Here is a 21,093-nt window from a genome sequence, read left to right as displayed (position 1 = left end):
TATTAAAAAGGCAAGTTTGCAGGGGGATAGTATAGCCATGGGGGACTTTAACTACCAAATATTAACTGGAATAACCCTGCAAATAGACACAAGAGTTTTTAGAAGTAATCAGTGACTGTTTTATTAACTCATTATGTTTAAGCACCAATGGGGTGTGTGGATCTGTCTATATTTACAGTGCATCTGGAAAGTATTCACACACATCACTTTTTCCACATTTTGTTATGTTACAGCCTTATTCCAAAGTGGATTAAATTCATTTTTTCCTCAGAATTCTACACAAAACACCCCATAATGACAACATGAAAAAGTTTACTTGAGATTTTTGCAAATTTATTAAAAATAAAAAAACTGAGAAATCACATGTACATAAGTATTCACAGCCTTTGCTCAATACTTTGTCGATGCACCTTTGGCAGCAATTACAGCCTCAAGTCTTTTTGAATATGATGCCACAAGCTTGGCACACCTATCCTTGGCCAGTTTCGGCCATTCCTCTTTGCAGCACCTCTCAAGCTCCATCAGGTTGGATGGGAAGCACCAGTGCACAGCCATTTTAAGATCTCTCCAGAGATGTTCAATCGGATTCAAGTCTGGGCTCTGGCTGGGCCACTCAAGGACATTCACAGAGTTGTCTTGAAGCCACTCCTTTGATATCTTGGCTATGTGCTTAGGGTCGTTGTCCTGCTGAAAGATGAACCGTCAATCCAGTCTGAGGTCAAGAGCGCTCTGGAGCAGATTTTCATTCAGGATGTCTCTGTACATTGCTGCAGTCATCTTTCCCTTTATCCTGACTAGTCTCCCAGTTCCTGCCACTGAAAAACATCCCCATAGCATGATGATACCACCACGCTTCACTGTAGGGATGGTATTGGCCTGGTGATGAGCGGTGCCTGGTTTCCTTCAAACGTGATGCCTGGCATTCACACCAAAGAGTTCAATCTTTGTCTCATCAGACCAGAGAATTTTGTTTCTCATGGTCTAAGAGTCCTTCAGGTGCCTTTTGGCAAACTCCAGGCAGGCTGCCATGTGCTTTTTACTAAGGAGTGGCTTCCATCTGGCCACTCTACCATACAGGCCTGATTGGTGGATTGCTGCAGAGGTGGTTGTCATTCTGGAAGGTTTTTCTCTCTCCACAGAGGACCTCTGGAGCTCTGACAGAGTGACCATTGGGTTCTTGGTCACCTCCCTGACTAAGGCCCTTTTCCCCCGATCGCTCAGTTTAGGTGGCCAGCCAGCTCTAGGAAGAGTCCTGGTGGTTTCGAACTTCTTCCACTTACGGATGATGGAGGCCACTGTGCTCATTGGGACCTTCAAAGCAGCAGAAAGTTTTCTGTAACCTTCCCCAGATTTGTGCCTCGAGACAATCCTGTCTCAGAGGTCTACAGACAATTCCTTTGACTTCATGCTTGGTTTGTGCTCTGACATGAACTGTCAACTGTGGGACCTTATATAGACAGGTGTGTGACTTTCCAAATCATGTCCAATCAACTGAATTTACCACAGGTGAACTCCAATTAAGCTGCAGAAACATCTCAAGGATGTTCAAGGGAAACAGGATGCACCTGAGCTCAAATTTTGAGCTTCATGGCAAAGGCTGTGAATACTTATGTACATGTGCTTTATAATTTTTTATTTTTAATAAATTTGCAAAAATCTCAAGTAAACTTTTTTCACGTTGTCATTATGGGGTGTTGTGTGTAGAATTCTGAGGAAAAAAATGAATTTAATCCATTTTGGAATAAGGCTGTAACATAACAAAATGTGGAAAAAGTGATGCGCTGTGAATACTTTCCAGATGCACTGTAGTATTTTGTATTAATCAGTATAGAATTGAGGGTGTAGAGGTGATTGAACCAGTTGAAGTTGAAGAAGAGGTTGCAAAGGAAAGAACAGCTGTATAAAATTTATAAGATTAATAACTTCAAAATGAATGGTAGGGTGTATGAGAACATCAGGGCAACCATTAAGAAGTATATTAGGGGGGCTAAAAGGTAGTTAGAGAGGAATATACCAGATAAGGTGAAAGATGACCCAAAGAGATTCTTTCTGTATTTTAACAGTAAAATAAAAATCAAGAAGGAGGTGAAGTGCATCAGGAATAGTAAAGGGGAATTCTAAGAAGGTACTGAATGATTTGGAAATTATAGAGGGAGAAATACCGCTTAGATTAAATAGGTTGAAATCAAACAAATCACCAGGACCAGATAATTTTCATTCTCAAGTTCTTAAGTAGGTTAGCGAGCACATATATAAACTTTTGACCCATTTTGCAGTAAGTCACTACCTAATGGGGAAATTCCAAAAGACTGGAAAATGACAAATATTATCCCATTAAGTAAGACTAGCTGTGTAAACCATGCTGTAAAAAGTCTGGGCTCCTAGAAACTATTGAAATCGTCAGAAAAGAAATTGAAATGCAGAGTCGGCGGTTTCTTTTTGCGGACGTGCTCAACCCCCTTGTCTATCAGCGACTAAGCGAGTTTCTCTCTCATTTGTCTTTGCCTGGTGGTTTCACTTTGGCGACAGAGTCGCTTTCTTTCAGCTTCATGCTGTAGCCTCGTACTTCTTTCTTCTTCCGACTCATTAACTTGAGGCCACCTTGCCGGCTCTTTAAGCTTCATGCTGTAGCCTCACACTTCTGGGCCACCTCGCAATTCTGGGCCAAACAGACAGACACACACACTTCCACATGTAGACGTTTATATATAAGAAAAGTGACCAGGCAGATCCAAGCAACTATAGGCCAGTTAGCTTAACATGCCTCATAGGTAAATTAATGGAAGGAATTAAGTGAAATTAAGCAACACATGGCAAGTACAGGAGTTTTTCTGAACAGTCAGCATGAGCTCAGAAGATGGAGGTCATGTTTTACCAACATGCTGAAATTCTATGAGGAAGCAACAAAAGGATACGATCAAAGTGGAACTTAAGACATTACTAGTGGTGTAACTCAGTGGTCAGTTCTAGGGCCACTGCTATTTTTAATATATGTACTATGGGTGCTGTGCCCCCCTGTCTGCACTACGCACCAGGCACTTCACGTCTCTGCTGCTCACATATGTGGATTTCACTTTTACCAAACAAAAAATCTTTTAATTCTTGCAGATATGCCTCTTCACTGGAAAGAAACACTACTTTTCCCTGATGGCAACACGAATTAGGCGATCTACAAGTCTCCGACTTAAAGTTTAAATCTGAACAATATATTCAATCTCTTTTTGCTGTTCTGTTATTTCACCGAGTATAATTTCCGTTTGTTTGGGCTAATGTGATCTTTACTGTAATTTTTTGAGACTTTCGATTTTAGTACATTCATTATCTTTAACCTGCTCTGCATGTGTATCTTGCCAACGTTTTTGAATTCTTTACGATGTTTTACTTTGTCATCTACTCTTTGTCTTTTATTTCCGGCCCCGGGTGTGGTTAAATCTCTTGGCACAAAGTCTCGTCTCACGGGACGTGAAAGTATCTCTCTGAAAAATTCACATCTCGTCCCAGTCTAAAAATTCTTGTCTCGTCCCAGGATTTTTTTATTATAATAGAGAGAAGTGATTTGGATAGGAATATAAGTAACAAGCTGGTTAAATTTGTAGATGATACCAAGATATCTGGGTTGGTAGATAATCTGGATTCCATTGAATCATTACAAAGGGACGTGGACAGCATACAAGCTTGGGCTGATTTGTGGTAGATGAAAGTTAATATAAGTAAATGTAAAGTATTACACGTAGGAAGAAAAAATGTTAGGTTTAAATACACAATGCAAGGTCTGAAAATTGAAAGTAAACCTTATGAGGAGGACTTAGGAGTAATAGCGGACTCAAAACTATCAACTGTGAAACAATGTTTAGAGGCTATTAAGGAGGCTAACAGAATCTTAGATTATATAGCACCTTGATGTGTGGAGTACAAGTCCAAGGAGGTTATGCTCTATCTTTATAGCACTGGTGAGGCCTCATCTGGGGAACTGTGTGCAGCTTTGGTCTCCAGGCTGCAAAAAGGATATAGCAGTACTAGAAAAGATCCAGAGATGAACAACTAGGCTTATTCCAAAGCGACAGAGGATGAACTATGATGAAAGATTAAAGTTTTTTTTTTTATTAATTTAATTGCAATCCATACAAAGCAATCAAGTTTTTACAAAAAGAAAAATTGAGAGCCTTTTGAGTTTAAGCAAAAGAAGATTAAGATGAGACATGACTGAAGTGTTTAAGATTATAAAGGGAAATAGTACAGTGGATCGAGACTGTTATTTTAAAATGACTTTATCAAGAACACAGGGACATACTTGGAAATTTATTAAGGTTATTTGTTGCACAAACATTAGGAAGTTTTTCTTGGCCTGTTGTCATCTACATTGTTCTAATGTTCTAAAAAAAACAACACTGATACATGTATTTAAATGTTATGGCTTTCAACTTCTACTTTCAAAAGAATGATTAATTTCCTCCCAAATTCTTTTTAGATCTCCCTCTGTAATGAAGTCTTTTGCACAGGCATCACAGAAACTCTTAAACTTTGTGTTTTGTTAACTTTTTTTTTAGTCCAAAGCAGGTGTCCCAATTTTTTTAAGACCAGTAACAGCATAAGTTTATGAGGGAAAGTTCCTGCCAAACAAATTTTTGGGAGTTTTGAGATGGCTACTGCAGTATTTGACAAAACTAATGTATATTATATAATTTACCTAGAGTTTAAAAAATATTTTTATATAATCTGAAGGTTAATTTTGAAACTAGAAGCTGTTGGCATCAGACATAACTAAACTGAATCTCAAGTTAGTTAACTGGCAGAAGACAAGAAGTGCAGAAAACAGGTGAATGCTCTATGTGAAGTGAAGTCATCAGTGGAGTCCCTCAGGAGTCTGTTTATAGACTGTTATTTTTTTAATTCAAATTAATGACAGAGATTCCACTATAGTTAGTAAACTTAAATTTGCTGATGGTTCTAAAAATGGGAAGAACAGCAAAATCTGAGGAGGCAACAAAAGCAATTTAAATAGACTTAGATAAGCACCTTTGCAAACACAAGATGATAAGCAGCCTCCAAAAAAAAGATTTAGAGGTTTATATTGACAACATTTTCATCATCTAAAATGAAGAGAGCTATTGAAATGCAAATAAAATTTAAGGTTATATCGTACAACCTGTTATATTTATAAATTGAGGGATGATTTGCATAGACTATATAATGCATTAGTAGATCTACATCTTGAGTATTGTGTACAGTTGTGGGTACCACACAACAAAATAGACATTTCAGCACTTAAAGAGCACAAATCAGAGCAAACAGGTGCATCCCATTAATTAAGAACATGTCCTATTCTAAAACCTGCTGAAATTCACCAAAAGATGTTGTCTCAGTACGGAAGTGAAAACAGCATGATTCAAAAAAAGTTTCTGAATGGAGAGAAAGGTTTAAAGCAGGTAGAACAAAATGTAACTGAAGAAGCTCGATCTAGTCGACCATCACCATCTTGCACATCAGCCACATTGACACGGTGAAGACCTTCATTAAAGAAGAATGATGGATTACGATGTACACTGTTGCTGCACAATTGGGCATCAGCTATGGATCTGCTCATGCCAAAGTACATGATGACTTGAGATTCCACAAATTTTGCACCAGATGGGTGTTCAAACAACCTACTGATCTCACAAACCAACATCTTTTGATGAAATTTAGCATGTTTCAGTCCCTCTACCCAAAGAAATCTCACTATGGTGCAATTCTGCAGTGGAGCACCCATGTTCATTTCACCTTGGCTTTAATTAGACTAATGGCAGAGTGCTGTGCTGTGTTTACTACCCATAAGTCATCTCAAATGTGTTGCTGTAGCTCCTATCTGTTGGCAATTACCACATAATTTTCAAATTGCCTTTACTTCTTGATTTACAAATTCAAGTACAATTCTGATAATGCAGCAACAAGGAACGCTGGTGTTTTGAACTATACAAACAGAAGAGAAGCTTGTCTGTCTGATGTCTTGTGTTTTATGTACCACGATGGAATGGATTATAATTTAATTGGTTCTTAACTAAATAAGATAAAACTTTTGTAACGTTAATTTGGCTTAGACTCTGGTCTCAGAGGTTCAGGGTAGGTGTTTAATTGAAGGGTAAAGCAGAGTTGGGGATGTAATCTACGGGACAACTGAGACTTCAGGCCCAGAAGTGTGGAACTGAGGGATGAACTTTCAGGGCCCTAACATCACCATTTTCTTCAGATCTCTCACCCGATGCACAGGAAGCCCCCCAAAACCAGGTTCAAACAATGGACTCTTTTGCCTTACACCCAGTGCTGCTCTGACTCCTCTGACTATTCATGACACTGATATTGCAAAAAGCAGGTTTGTTCCGTGGGTTGATGGATGTATATCACATTACAATTCTATTTTTTAATCTATTTTTTTTTTTAATTTCAGGCCTTCCTGCATTGACTGGCACTGGAACGATTTTCATTATAGTTGAGGACATGAATGATAATGCTCCACTTTTTAATAAGAAGATGTATTCTCTCAGTGTAAAAGAAGATTCTGCAATCGGTTCTGTATGCCTCAGATTAACTGCCATGGATCCTGATGCAGGAATTAATGGGGAAGTAAGGTAAGGTTTTATAGATATTTCATTAGGAAGAATTTTCATATTGTTAAAGTAAGGAAAAACAGATGTATATCTGAGGAGAGAGAGAGACACACACAAACCAGTGTGTACTGAAGCAATAAAACAGGATTATTATGAAATGGAAGTTATAGCTTTTGGCAGAGGTACGGGGTAGCATTGCTGCTTTCCAGTGTTTGGACATTGGGTCCTTACACTTAGGGTGGCATTTGCATGTTTTCACAATGTTCACATGTGGCGGCTCAAGGTGATTTTGATAACTCTGAGTTAGCTTGTATCATGTTTCAGGAACTGTGTGTTCCTGGGTTCTGTTTATTTTCATTTTCTGTATCTTGCTTATTTTAAAGCATCATTTTTCATATATTTATTACAATTATGTATAACTTGTTAATTTTGCTTTGTTTATTTACTATTTAAGTATGTTTGTATGTATTCTTGTATATATATTATGTACAGTATCTCCTGAGTTCCGTGTACTTTGTGGGTAGAGCCCCAACAGGCAGGGCCTCACTGATGTTACCCATGAAGGACTACCCTCAGCCTATATATTGTGAAGCTGAGGAATGAATTCTTCAGTGGATCATTGATGTTTTAAATAGAGTGCATTTCCTAAGCACTGATTTTCTGGTATCTAGATGTTGTTTCTGTTTTGGTTATTCTGAATATTGGATTGAGATTTGGGACTTGTTTGCTTTGTTTTGCCTTTTATGCAAACCCTTTTTGCCTTCTGCTGCATTGTTTGCCATTTTATATTTCTTTGTAGTTATATAAATAAAAATTTTCAAGACTTTACTTTAGCCTTGTCATTCCTTAACATGTGCTATGTTGCTCTTATCCCTACACTTTTGTGTATCTTTGATATATTTTGTAATATTAAACAAGTACTTTGAACTTTAAAGGCCAGAGGCTCTTTTGGCCTATGTAGGCCAGAGCTGCGCTGTCAAGTTCATGGTAAGGCTGCCTGCGTTATTTTTAAACCACTACCTGGCTTATGTTTAATTTCTTATTTTATGTCCTGTTTGTTAATTTTTGGTCCTTTGGTTATTATCATTAACTAGCTGTCCCCCGTGACTCTGCCTGCGTAGTAGTGAAACAGGACAAACTTTAAAAATCAATAAGCAAATAAGTATCGCTAGCTAAGCGGAGGCAAGGTGCGCTCAAACATGTTGCGAGAGGAACACTGACTTGAACGGAAGCTGGCACGTGAGTGAGGAGGGCCCCACCAAGCTCCCCACTCCTGACGTCATGCTTGGTCTGCAGCCTCTGTCTCGGATTAGCGAGAATAAATCACTCCTGCAGGCGAACTATGATACTTATCACGATGAGAGAACTCCCAAAATCAACCAGAATGTAGAAGTAAATTATAGAAAAAACCTGATCTAAATCTGTTAAGTAGTTCTCTCATGAAAAACAGACAGACAGATGTTGGATTTTATATATAGAGAGATGTTAATGCTGTTGTTTATATTTAGAATTTGTATAATTATGCATTTTTATCAGTTGTGTTCATTGTTTGGTTTTCATGTGTAGATGGATGCTTGTTCTGCCATTCCCAATTTGTTTTGTGTGTGGCTCCCCAAGAGACAAGACCATCTGTTAATTTCCATTGAGAGACTGCTTTCAGCCCTGTAAAGACTCATGGGATTTGCAGTCCCTTGTATGTACATTGTATGTACATTGTATGTGCTTTTTCTCTTTATCCATCCATCCATTTTCCAACCCACTATATCCTAACTACATGTTTAGTGTTATTCTCTGAATTTACTGGCTTTTTGACAATATATTGCTCTTTTTTGGTTTATAATTTCTGGATCTTGTATTTGCAGTTGTTAGCTGAGGAATATTTTTAATGAAAATCTGTTTGAGGTACTTTCTTGATCTTTTGTATTTTGTTTAACTTTTTTCATAATAAACCGTTTATTTTGAAAAAATATTTTTGCCCTTTTCATGATCAAGCCAGAGGTTTACAGTGGCCCTCCTCCTATTTGGGTTTCACTATATTTTTGTGTTATTTATAGTTGTTTTGCCAGCTCTCCATTTTAGGGCCTGCTCCAGTTAAAAGCAGCAGTTAGCTTTTTTGGCCTGGCTGGACTATGTGAGTCTCTGATGGAAGAGAATTGGGCCTCTTTCTTAATTGAATTTGGATGGCCTTGCCTATTTTACTTTGGAGGAAACTCTAATCACAAAAGCCTGTGGTAGGCCTTTATTGTAGATGGTTTTGGAGGCCTTCACCCTCATTGCTATTGGAGTGCACTCGATTCATAACCATTTAATGTGGGTATGCATATGACTGTGCCCTGTCATAGAATGGCAACCCATCAGGTTATCACTCTTACTTTGTGCTAATTGATGTAGGGTTAAGCAACAGCTTTCTGTGCCCTATAACAAGAAATAGTCAGTGGAAATGGATGAATGAAATTACAGATCCCATTTCCATTATGATCCTAAAATGGCTATTTAAAAAATAGGACATTAATAAAATGATGTACCCCTCATTTTTGTGATATATTGTGTTTAAATTTATTTTTAGAGTGACCTATTTCCCTGCATGCCATTTTAATCAGGAAATTAGTCACACAAAAAATAAATTATAACCCAACACAAACCTAGTTGATACATAATATAAAATCTCAAAAACAGGAGGGAGCACCATTATCTGGAAGCAGTTGTAAAGGGGGCACCTGTCCATGGCAGAGCAGACTCACGCCCACATACTCACAGGGACAAAACAGCATCACTCGTTAACTAACATGCACCTATTTAAGATGTAAATCAGAGCACCTCCAGAAAAACCCATACAGACACAAGGATAAAATAAAAACTTAACACAGACTTATGGGATTTGATTTCAAGGTGCTTTGAGGCAGCAGTAGTACCACTGTATCACCACCAGCTGTTTGAATTTGTTTATTCCAGAAGATAAATGGTCATTTATGAGATTCTACATTTATTAATTTATCTTCTGGGTCTGCTTTGTTCACTCCAGGGTTACCAAGATTCATAATTAATTTATTCAGTTTCTGAACAAACTCATTTCGTTACAGGACAAACAGGTTGGCAGAGTCTATCCTAGAAGCATCAAGCACTAAGCACACTAGCACATAAACCCACGCTCACTTATGCCAGCCTTATTTAAAACTGCAGACTAACAGGAATGTTATTGGGACAGCAGAGAAACTGAGTACTGGAAAAAAAGAAAAAACATGCAGACATTTAGGAGTGTGTGCAAAATTCACACTGACAAGGAACTGAAGCCTGGTTTCTGGAGCTGTGATGCAGTACTACTCACCACTGCATTGATGATTATAAGTCATATTAAATCATATTCATGTAAAACTTTGTTAATGGAACCTGCCATGCAAGCTTGTTGCAGTGCAGTGAAGTCACCACTCCACAAATAACATGGAAGTGTACCAGTGACCTCACCGAGTTAAAGAAAATGCCTAGATCCTCAGATTGCTTGTGTGACCAGTCTACACCCAGATTCAGGAGTGCAAAGGCTAGATTGATCTTAGCACAAGCTCATTTTCGATTGGGAGGGTTAGAAGCAAGTGTGCATCTTTGGTGGTAATCATTTTGAAATGGAGGATTGAATGTGTTCAACACTGCAAACTTGTTATCATTTTAGCACTACTGCTGTAGACATGTGCTTTATTACAAAATAAAATCAAATGTCTCTGCTCACTCTCTCACAAAACCATTTTTTTACTGGTAAATAGGCTTATGGGGACACCTTTCTATAAAACATAAATTCCTTTTTATCAAATGCACACATTCTTTTCTGTAGGCTACAATTATATGGTACACCTCTGCTGCTACTCTTCCTTGTCTCTTCTTACACTTACCAACCTTTAGCGATACACAGTTTACAGTTGCAAATCCACTTGCATCCAGGACTACAGTTCACTCCCTTCAGACATCATCCCGGTATAAATGTCATTGTAGCTTATTTCTTAGGATTATTTTCTCTCCCTCCCTTTTGACTGACCAAGCTGAGAAAAGAACTTGTTTTCACACCCCTTGGAGGTAAAATGTACATGCTGGAAAGCAAGCTTAATAATTTTTAATCTTTATATATTATAGTTGGTGCCTTAAACAAAAGTAAATAGAATGTGGCTTTCCAAAACATATAACCTGATTATTTTAGATATTCAGTCTCTCAGGTGGTCCTTAACCTTCTAGCTCATACAGAGTCTCCTTCTCTCTGGTCAGGTCTTTCTTCAGCTCTCTACCTTGACAGCTCATGTCTGACTTTATACAGCTTATTTTATTAGTTTTTCTAGCCCAAAGACAGCTCATGGATGGCTATCTTAATCTTTTTGGAGTTCATAAAACAGGTTTTTTTATCTCTGAAAAAGGTTTCATCTTTCAGGAGCACATACAATTCTTCTGCTTATCTTATTAGTACTTTAAAGACATTTTACAGAGTCAGTCAGTTAAATCACTTGTACTAATTGTGACGGCTGACCAGGGCCATCCCGGCCAGGTGGAAGGACTAAGAGAAAGACCATGTTGGAGTCATTATCGTCCCCAAGACACTAGACGGCAGCCCCCCTGGGTTGCTACAGCACCACAGATCCCCTCAGGGCATGATGGGAGTTGTAGGTTCGAGCAGTCCTGGGGGGATCTGTGGGTGCCGCCAGGGGGTACTGCAGATGCAGCTGAGTCGTTGGAGGAACCACTTCTGCCACACGTAGAGTGTGGCAGGTGGAAGAAGGGCAAGAAGCACCTGGACCACTTCCGGGTACATTATAAAAGGAGTCGCCTTACCACCAGTCAATGAGCCAGAGGTGAAGGACAAAACTTGTGAGGAGGAGTAGAGGCGAAGAAGAGAGAGAGAAAAAGTACTGTGTGTCATTATTTGGTACTTTCTGTGCTGTGTTGTGTAGTAGGGAGCAAAAGAAAAACACTTCCCCACTTAAATAAGGGTGTGCTATTTGGCAAGACTTGTGTCTCAGGACTCCTTAGGTACTATGTCTCTATGGAAAGTTCTTGGATACTGTTGGTTTGACTTTGTATCAAATGAGCAGTTGCTCATGGAGTCCCGAATGATGCACATTACCTGCATTGTGAGGGAGCGTCAGTTACGGCACTACGCCCATATGGTGTGATTCCCCGAGGGTGATCCAGCTTGTAGGATCCTCATTGTTAGAGACCCGAGTGGCTGGACCAGGCTAAGGGGTCGCCCACGTAACACCTGGCTCTGGCAGATAGGTCATTTCTGGAGGGTGGGACTGGACCACATGTCTGCCTTGGGGGGTTGTCAACCGGGATCCCGAACTATTTCTTTCTTTCTTTTTCCACTGAAGTGACTGGCCATGACAGCTGTCCAACTGCTCGTCACACAAATGCAAAAAAGCAGCACATCGGATGCACATTTTCCATACTGATCTAATAGAACTCCCACACCAACTCCAATACATGAACACATAAATAAATAAATGAATTACCCTTGAAATCAGTGCCTAGAGAGATCTGTCAGTGTAGTGGTTAAAGCAGCTGCTGCAGAGCTCTGGGAGTCCGAGTTTAAATCCTGGCCCAGTCATGTCTGTATGCACTTTGTGTTTTCTCGCTGTGGTCTCTTTGGGGGTTCCTTGCGGTGCACTGGTTTTCCAGTCAGAATCTAAAGAGCATGTGGGTTAGATTAAGCTGCCGCTTTAAAATGACTAATTATGAATGAGTATGAATGTGCCTTGACATGTATTGGCTAACTCTTCAGGTTGAGTCCTGATTCTGGAAAAGAATATTTATGAATAAATTAATTATTCATTGTGGACTTTTTATTTTTTATTGTTCAATTTACCTAAACCACATCTACAGGCGGCTTACATTCTGTGTGGTGTTTGCACATCCTCTCCATGTCAATGTGGGTTTCTATGTTTAAGTGATGGTCTGCTATGGCAGTGTGAGTGTAAGGAGCTGACATCATATTCAAGGTTAATTTCTGCTTTGTACCTTATTGCTAATAATTAAGGTTCTGGACCTCTGCAACTCTGCATTGGAATCAGCAGCTCTCAAAATTGGATGAACTCACATAACAGACATGCAGTTTGCTGTTTCTGAAATTCTGTTCCTTTTCCTGTTTGCTGATGTTTCACACTGGTTAAAATAAGCATTATTGTAAGAAATTGATTCAGACTTTCATGAATATATTTAATTATGAAGTGAATTTCAAACCAAAGTTAATTTGACTTTTTGGCATTGTGAAGATATAAGAAAGACAACAGGCTCAAGAAGTTTTGGGGTTTTGTCTTCCCCATGTAGTGAAATGTCCCGTAGTCTTGCTCAGACTTGTACATTCAAAGAAACTGAATCACAACAAGGACAAAGGAATTGGTGAAATAGCTAAATTTATATAAGGGACGGACAGGAAATTGTGTACAATGGGTATGATGGGAAAGTCCAGGAAGCGCCAGAGATGATGTGGAAACATGGAACCAGAAGTGATGTCATCAGAACGAGACAGGAGGGAGGTAGCGGTTGTTGTACACACAGAAGGGAAATCGTCTGCAGGTCTTTGAAAAGGTTTTCTTACTCGTCTGTTTTTCTGATGAATAAAAGAGAAAGGTGTTAGTACTCTGTTCCAAACCCATTTTCTGTGAATTATCATGCGCTGTTGACATGGTCAGCTGCGTCCTACCCGCGCGTGTGTGACAGTGTTAAGTTCTTTTTCCAGTTTTTATGATTATTATGAGCTGTAACTTGAAATGTCCGAGACTAACCATGGACATAATAGAAAATCTGACAAAACAAAGAAAACGGTAAAGAATGGAAAAGGCTTGCCAAAGGCTAGAAGGCAGTCTTTAAAGGTGGTCTCTGTACAATATCTGGGCCTCCCAGTTAGACACAGGAAATAGAAATAATATGTAACCTCTGGCTCCTTAAAATCTGCCTCATTGGGCTAGCAGTTTAATTGTAAACTTTTTAGTATGTTTTGCTACAGGCACAAGAAACCTAGTAAAAGTGAATTTATTATTAGTATTTAACTAACATTTTGCTTCCAATTTCAGATGCACTTTTTTATGTTTCTTAACTTTAGATTGAGGTGCCTTAAATTTGATGTATTTCATTATCCCACCTCACAAGATGCTAAACAGCTACAGATACTGTAAGCCTGTGTGGGCATGTGAAGGGGAAACCAACTTAGCGCATATAAACTTGTCAAGAGAAATTTTAAATTTGAAGCCATCTTAAATTTGAAATTTCATTCTTTACAAGATGGATTCCAATTGCCATCTAATAATTGTTATTCTGTTATCTCTTTCTTTTTAGGTACTCTTTGGAAGCTATGAATTTACCCTTTTCAATTCACCAGTCAACCGGAGACATCATCACAACAAGAGAATTAGATAGAGAGACCCAAGCCAATTACACCTTGACTGTTAAGGCTTGTGACATGAGTGTCCCCCAGCCACTTTGTAGCTCAGCTGTAGTGTATGTAACAGTTGAGGATGTTAATGACATGAGACCCCAGTTTTTGAACAGTCCATATGTTGCTAATGTTCCAGTGGCTATTTATTCAGGTATGGCGGTTTTGGCTTTGCATAATTATGCCTGTACCTACAAATCATAAATCTGCCTGCATACTGTATATGTTTAACTGGCTATGCTGCCCATCTAAGATGGGCTGAAATCTAAGTAATCAACCTGATCGCGGGCAGGACTGTGTGGCATATTAACAAATCTATACAGGACAAAACAGATTTTCAGAAAGCTGTGCCATCTCAGAAGATTACAAGACATGGTGTAGGATTAATTGGTTATAATTTAGCATCTCTATTATATTTACATTAGTGGTCAGTCAGATGGGATGCATTTAATTATTCAAGATGCATACTAATGTACTTATTGGGCAGCACAGTGGCGCAGTGGTAGCACTGCTGCCTTGCTGTTAGGAGACCTGGGTTTGCTTCCCGGGTCCTACCAGAATGGAGTTTGCATGTTATCTCCATGCCTCCGGGTGCTCCAGTTTCCTCACACAGTCCAAAGACATGCAGGTTAGGTGCTTTGGCGATTCTAAATTGTCCCTGTTGTGTGCCTGATGTGTGGGTAGGTGTGTGTGCCCTGTGGTGTGCTGGCGCCCTACCCGGGGTTTGTTTCCTGCCTTGCACCCTGTGTTGGCTGGGATTGACTCCAGAAGAACCCCGTGACCCTGTAGTCAGGATATAGCAGGTTGGTACCTGATGTTTCAATATCGATGCCACCCCCCGCTTTTCAGTTTGTCTCTGTGGCTGCATTAGGTATTGGGCTATGTTTTTTGGACAACTACAATATTTGTAAGCTATCCTTGGGCTACAATTTTCAAGGACCTGGAAGCCCTGACAGTCCCAGCCAGATGTCCTTATGAATTTTGGCTTTATGTCACCTTGGTCTGCCAAATATAGACAATCTTTTATTCATGTTTTGTCACTTCATTGCAGATCACTACTACTACTACTACTACTACTACTACTACTACTACTACTAATAATAATAATAATAATAATAATAATAATAATAATGTGGCTCCTAGCTTGTAAGGTAATCAGTTCCTAAAGAGTGATTATTGCCAATCTATTTATGCAGTTAATTATAAAATTAGTGTTAGATTTATAAAATAATTTGTGTCTAATAACAAAAACAACAACATTTATTTATATAGCACATTTTCATACAAAAAGTAGCTCAAAGTGCTTTACATACTGAAGATAAGAAAAATAAAAGACAAAATAAGAAATTAAAATAAGACAACATTAGTTAACATAGAAAAGGAGTAAGGGCTGATGGCCAGGGTGGACAGAAAAAAAAGAAAAAAAACTCCAGACGGCTGGAGAAAAAAATAAATAAAATCTGCAGGGGTTACAGGCCACGGGACCGCCCAGTCCCCTCTGGACATTCTACCTAACATAAATGAAACAGTCCTCTTTGTAATTAAGGTTCTCACGGAGTCACTTGATGTTGATGGTCATATAGACTTCTGGCTTTTAATCTATCCTTCATTGTTGGTACATCACGTTGCTTTGAGTAGATGCGCCACCACCAAAAGGATACCGGAAAAGGAAAAAGAAGAGAGAGTAGGGGTTAGTACAGTAATAATGCAATTTTAAATGGATTTTTATGTATGCTACAAATAATGAATTACTGGAACTTGATTTTGTTTCCTATTTAATACAACAATTAAACCTCTTTTTTGCATATTGGTTCATGTGTTTATATCATTTATGCTCAGTTTCGACCAATTTCCTATTTCAAAGATGATACATCCTAATATTTGTTTAAAAGTACTCTTACACATGCTGACATTTTTGCTGCACACAAATGAAAGGTGAGGCCCAATTGTCTTTTGAAGCCATTGAAAATAGCACAAATTTACCAATTCTAATACTATTATGAGATACCAATGCATTTTGCATTTTTTGTACAAGAATCTTATATTTTTTTCATATAAGAGCAGTATGACTCTTACCGTGTTCAAGTAAAAATATTTTATGAAAATGAAATAGTGTGCACGTTGTGATGGACGACCCTTGAATAGAAAGATGGAGGAAGGCAGCTACTTGCCGACTCTGCTTCCCCTAAGATGCTAGATGGCAGCTTCCCTGGAGTGCAGTGGTACCCCAGATTCCTGCAGGGCACTTTGGGACATGGAGTTCGGAAAAACAGCCCTGCTGGTTGCCGTGGGTGCCACCAGGAGGAGCTGTTAAAGAACCTGGGGACATATTCTTTCAGTACAGGCTGAAGAAAATCCCTGTTCTTTATTAGACTATTTAAAGGACGGATGGGATCCCAGCAAGCAAAGCTGGAGTTGGGAGGGAGCGTGACAGAGCTGCTGCAAGGAGAGGAGGAAAAGTATTGTGTTTCTGTTTTGATTTATTTGTATTTGCTGTGGCTAGGGTGCTTTGTAAGCACTATAGAAGGAAAAAAGAAAAAGAATACTTGTTAGTGCTTTTACCCGGTGTCAGCGTATGTCTGTTGGGTCTAACGGGGCAACAAAGACCCCTGATGTTCACAACGTTTAAAAAGTTACATTTAGATTGATAGATAGATAGATAGATAGATAGATAGATAGATAGATAGATAGATAGATAGATAGATAGATAGATAGATAGATAGATAGATACTTTATCAATCCCAAGGGGAAATTCACATACTCCAGCAGCAGCATACTGATAAAAATAAACAATATTAAATTAAAGAGTGAAAAAAATGCAGGTAAAACAGACAATAACTTTTTATAATGGTAATGTTTACCCCCCTGGGTGGAATTGAAGAGTCGCATAGTGTGGGGGAGGAATGATCTCCTCAGTCTGTCAGTGGAGCAGGACAGTGACAGCAGTCTTGTCACTGAAGCTGCTCCTCTGTCTGGAGCTGATACTGTTTAGTGGATTCAGTGGATTCTCCATGATTGGCAGAAGCCTGCTCAGCTCCCATTGCTCTGCCACGGTTGTCAAACTGTCCAGCTCCATACCTACAATAGAGCCTGTATTCCTCCCCAGTTTGTGCAGGCGTGAGGCGTCCTTCTTTATGCTGCTTTATTTAAGCGTCAGATATACAGCTTCAGAATCACATAACGTGGCAAGGAGATTATTTGCATTGTTCATGTTAGTGTTTTTTAAACATATCTCTTTTGTCTAATTGTAAATGTCTTTTGTTAGGAGTGACCTTCTTCTGTCTGTTTTTTAAAATTTTGTTCAAAAGCTGTTGGTTTATTCAATGTGTTGAAAAACGTCTTATAGTTTGACCATACTAATTTACAATGAACTGCACCAGGAGTTGTGGAAGACCCTCCAAATTTATAGGACAGAGTGCAGTACTTGATGGTGATTGGCTGGTGGCCCCGCCTCTTGGGGAACCACCCAAAAAACACAAGGAACATAACAAAAGCAGCTGAAATATACTGTACATAGACACAACCAAAAATGAAAAATGAGGCACATAATCAACATATAATGCAGCAGATTTCGATTATTATTTTTATTATCTGACACCTCCATTCAAATCTGAGAAAATACACAAAGAACAAAGTCAGCTGCACAGGTTCAGTAAATGGATGTTTGGATACCTAATGCAGCGTGTGTTCATTTGAACACCTGGTATGTACAAAAATGTTGCAGAAAAATTGAATGTGATCAGTGCCGAAGTTTGTTATCTTCAAATGTGAGGTCATTCTTAGAAGTTTTGTTGCACCAAATAATTTTTGTTTCCTACACATTTCTGATTTACAAAACCCAGTTATACACTACAACAACAACAACAACATTTATTTCTATAGCATGTTTTCATACAAATGATGTAGCTCAAAGTGCTTTACAGGATGAAGAAAGAAAAAAAGAAAAGATATAAAAATTAAATTATAATACTAATTAACATAGAATAAAAATAAGGTCCAGTGGACAGGGAGGACAGAAAAAACAAGCAAAAAAAACTCTAGATGGCTGGAGAAAGAAAACAAAATCTGCAGGGGTTCCAGGCCACGAGACCACCCAGTCCCCACTTGGCATTGTGCAAAAGTGGTCAGAGACAAAGTGAACACTGGGAAACTTTGTTCACCATTCATTTAAGTGGTTTGAATTGCCAGGGATTTGACAATGTCATATACAATATCCAATATTATAATGATACATGTGTCATGATTTGATAATATTGTAATTTTTAAAAATGTTTTTAATATATTAAGTATTTTGATTCATTTCAGCAATATATTGCAATGTATTTCCTTTCAAGTTAAAGTTGAAATCAAATCCTCATAGGCAAAAATATGTTGGACTGTCAACCAGTAACTGAAATTAGAATGTTTGTACTAAAGTTGAAGAAACAGCAAACATAAAATATGTGGTTTAAAATTGTGGGGTTTATATACAGTACATGCATGTTGCCATTGCCTTCATGAATAGATGAAAAACAAACATTAGCCAATCAGAATGGCAGCAAACAAAGCACCTGCAGGAGCCTGCGAGTGTTTTCAGAAGAGATTTCCTGCTTCCCCACTTTCTCTTATGCCAGCTGAAGTTGGAGGCACGGGACTGGTCTGCAGAGTGCTTGATTGTCATGTGACAAGGCTTAAGGTGCCTGTTTCATATTTATTTATTTTTTTCGCTGCAAAAATGAACCCAAAGTATTGACTTAAATGTGAACAGAGCATTTGTTCATTTGTAATGTCTCGTTTGTTCTTTTTTAATTCTTTTTATGTCGGTTATGTGCTTCATTCTTTATTTTTGGTGTTATTCTCCATGTGTTTTGTGGGTGGGTCCCCAAGAGGTGGGGCCACCTGCTGATCACCATCGGCCCAATAAATCTAAATGGTCTTCCACAGCTACAGTGATGTATTTGTGTTTTGCTTATGCCTTTTGTATATTTTGGAATTTAGACACTCTTGTTGTTTTTCCGACCACTTTTATTTGCACTTATTACTAGCCAGGGTTTGACAGTGATATCCCTGTCTTGTGGGCATTATTGGAAGTGTATTGTACTGTAATACATGCTTTCGAACTCTTTAGTGCTCGTGACACCAAGTTCACTAGAGTTGTATTTTGAGGTTTTAAAGCCAATTCCCTTGTTTTGCGGTCTGTGCAATCTGAAGCCAACAGACAGTATTTGTGGGAGTAGCTGGACTGGGGTGAGCCTCTTTTAGGCTGGCCCATTAATGTCTTGGTCTGCATTTGTAGATCTTTTTGGTGCCTTCACACCCTTTCACTGTGTTTGAAACTAAAGATCACAACTGTAATATCTTCAATCTGCGTGTATAAAAGGTTACAGTACACCTAAGAGCATTAGAACAAATTAGCTAAGAACTTGCCATTCAGTCCAACAAACTCGTTAATCCTGTTCACCTAATTTACCAAAAATGACATCAAATTGAATTTTGAAGGTCCTTAAAATACTATTAACCACACAACTTGGTAACTTGTCCATGTTCATGTTTAAGTGGATCTCTGCATTAGGCTTAGTGTCTGAACCTTACAATTAATGAAGACTTCAAAGAATAATCATACTAATTGATTATCTAGTAAAAGCATGATAGGTAGCATCATCTTTGCATTCATTTGAGTCTAATTTGGTTTTTTTTTGGTTTTGTTATTCTGGTTGAAACTTATTCCCATGTAGCAACCGTTGCTACATTTGCCTGTTCTTAAAATAAACCCTTTAGCTCATTTGCATTTTGCCTCTTATGAATAACTCCTATGTTATTTATTATAAATGCAATATTTCATTATATATCAAAACACTTCACTTAAAGGACTTTATTTTATTGGTCAGTAAACAGACTGAATTTTGCAAGCAAAAATCACGAAGTGTCATAATGCAACATCGCTGCAGTCTAAATGTTACAAATTGCTTGCATTCCCTATTTATTAGTATTTCTTGAAATTACACCTTGGTAGGAAATTCATTTTACTGATTGTTTTGCCCACCTGTGACTTGTAGGAATAACATTTACTGCAGGTGTTGTCAAACTTCACTTACAATTCTGTCTGTCACCCAGATATTTTTATTATTGGATACCAAAGATGAGGGTCCAGCTTTTGATTTTAAGATTGTAAATATTGAACAAGTAAATACTATGTAAAGCAAAGTCCATCTGTTCCGACAGAAGTCATGTAATACAGTATATTTAGAGTTCAACAGGGCAACACCTCAAGATACCAAAGATATGAAGTAACAGGTTTAAGCATCCCTCTATTCAACAGCAGTTAATGTTCTTATTAAAGTTTACTTTAATGTAAAATAGTGAACTTAATGTGCGGTGCTTGTGGTTGTTAATAGTTCATTTAATCCTTTTTTGTAATCAAATATACTAGAAGGAATGGCAAATATAAAGAGAAAAGTAAAAATAACAATAATCAAGGAACTATAATGCCTATTAGGGAAGACAGCAGATGTAAATCTAGGCCAGGAAAGAAAAATGTTGGAAAAGGCTGTTTTTATGAAAATGATCCTGTCTATGTTACTCAGCCCTGGCCACCCAGCTCGTAACCAGCTCAACTGCAAAAACCAGTGCCTGATGATAGAGGGAGATTTGTTGATCAACACAGCACAAAGTACCAGAGGAACCAGTTTATAAAAAGACAACTTTCAGAAGTTCTGAGAAGAGAGACACAATGATGGTTTCAAGTGATAGGTTGGAGACAACTTGGGTGCAGAGATATCTTGGGAGAAACACCTCCATTGTTTGAAGGTGGGATGGAGAGCTGAGAGGTCCAGTAAAAGAAAGATGTGGGTGAGAAAGGAATAGCTGTAGAAAAGGAAGAGACATAGAGTCAGAGATGAAGGACTAATCAGAAGAGACACTTGGGCATTGCCAAAACATATGGAGAAAAAAAGCATTTAAAGAGCAGAAACGGCAATAGAGGTTGGTGGCCAGACCCACAGCCTAATGCTTTCTGACAATAAAATAAAGGTAATGTATAAACTGAAATTGAGTATTATGGCAATTTTAATTTTTGGAGAGAAATAATTGTAAAAATAATTTTCCAGGAAGATGGGGGCGCGGAAG

General features: G+C 38.4%; 1 protein-coding gene across 3 annotated transcripts in view; it reads left to right on the top strand.

Annotated features, from left to right (window-relative positions):
- The window catches only part of LOC120523965 (protocadherin Fat 4), a 176,062-nt gene that overhangs the window by 67,548 nt on the left and 87,421 nt on the right, over positions 1-21,093 (top strand). For all 3 annotated transcript variants that reach the window (XM_039745722.1, XM_039745721.1, XM_039745723.1), the window contains exons 6-7: positions 6,425-6,605; positions 13,893-14,143. In XM_039745722.1, coding sequence (XP_039601656.1) covers positions 6,425-6,605; positions 13,893-14,143 — 432 coding nt within the window. The remainder of the gene's footprint in view (positions 1-6,424; positions 6,606-13,892; positions 14,144-21,093) is intronic.

Source organism: Polypterus senegalus, chromosome 2 (assembly GCF_016835505.1).
Source record: "Polypterus senegalus isolate Bchr_013 chromosome 2, ASM1683550v1, whole genome shotgun sequence".
Classification (NCBI taxonomy): Eukaryota; Metazoa; Chordata; class Cladistia; order Polypteriformes; family Polypteridae; genus Polypterus; species Polypterus senegalus.
This window is presented reverse-complemented; position numbering and strand designations above follow the sequence as displayed.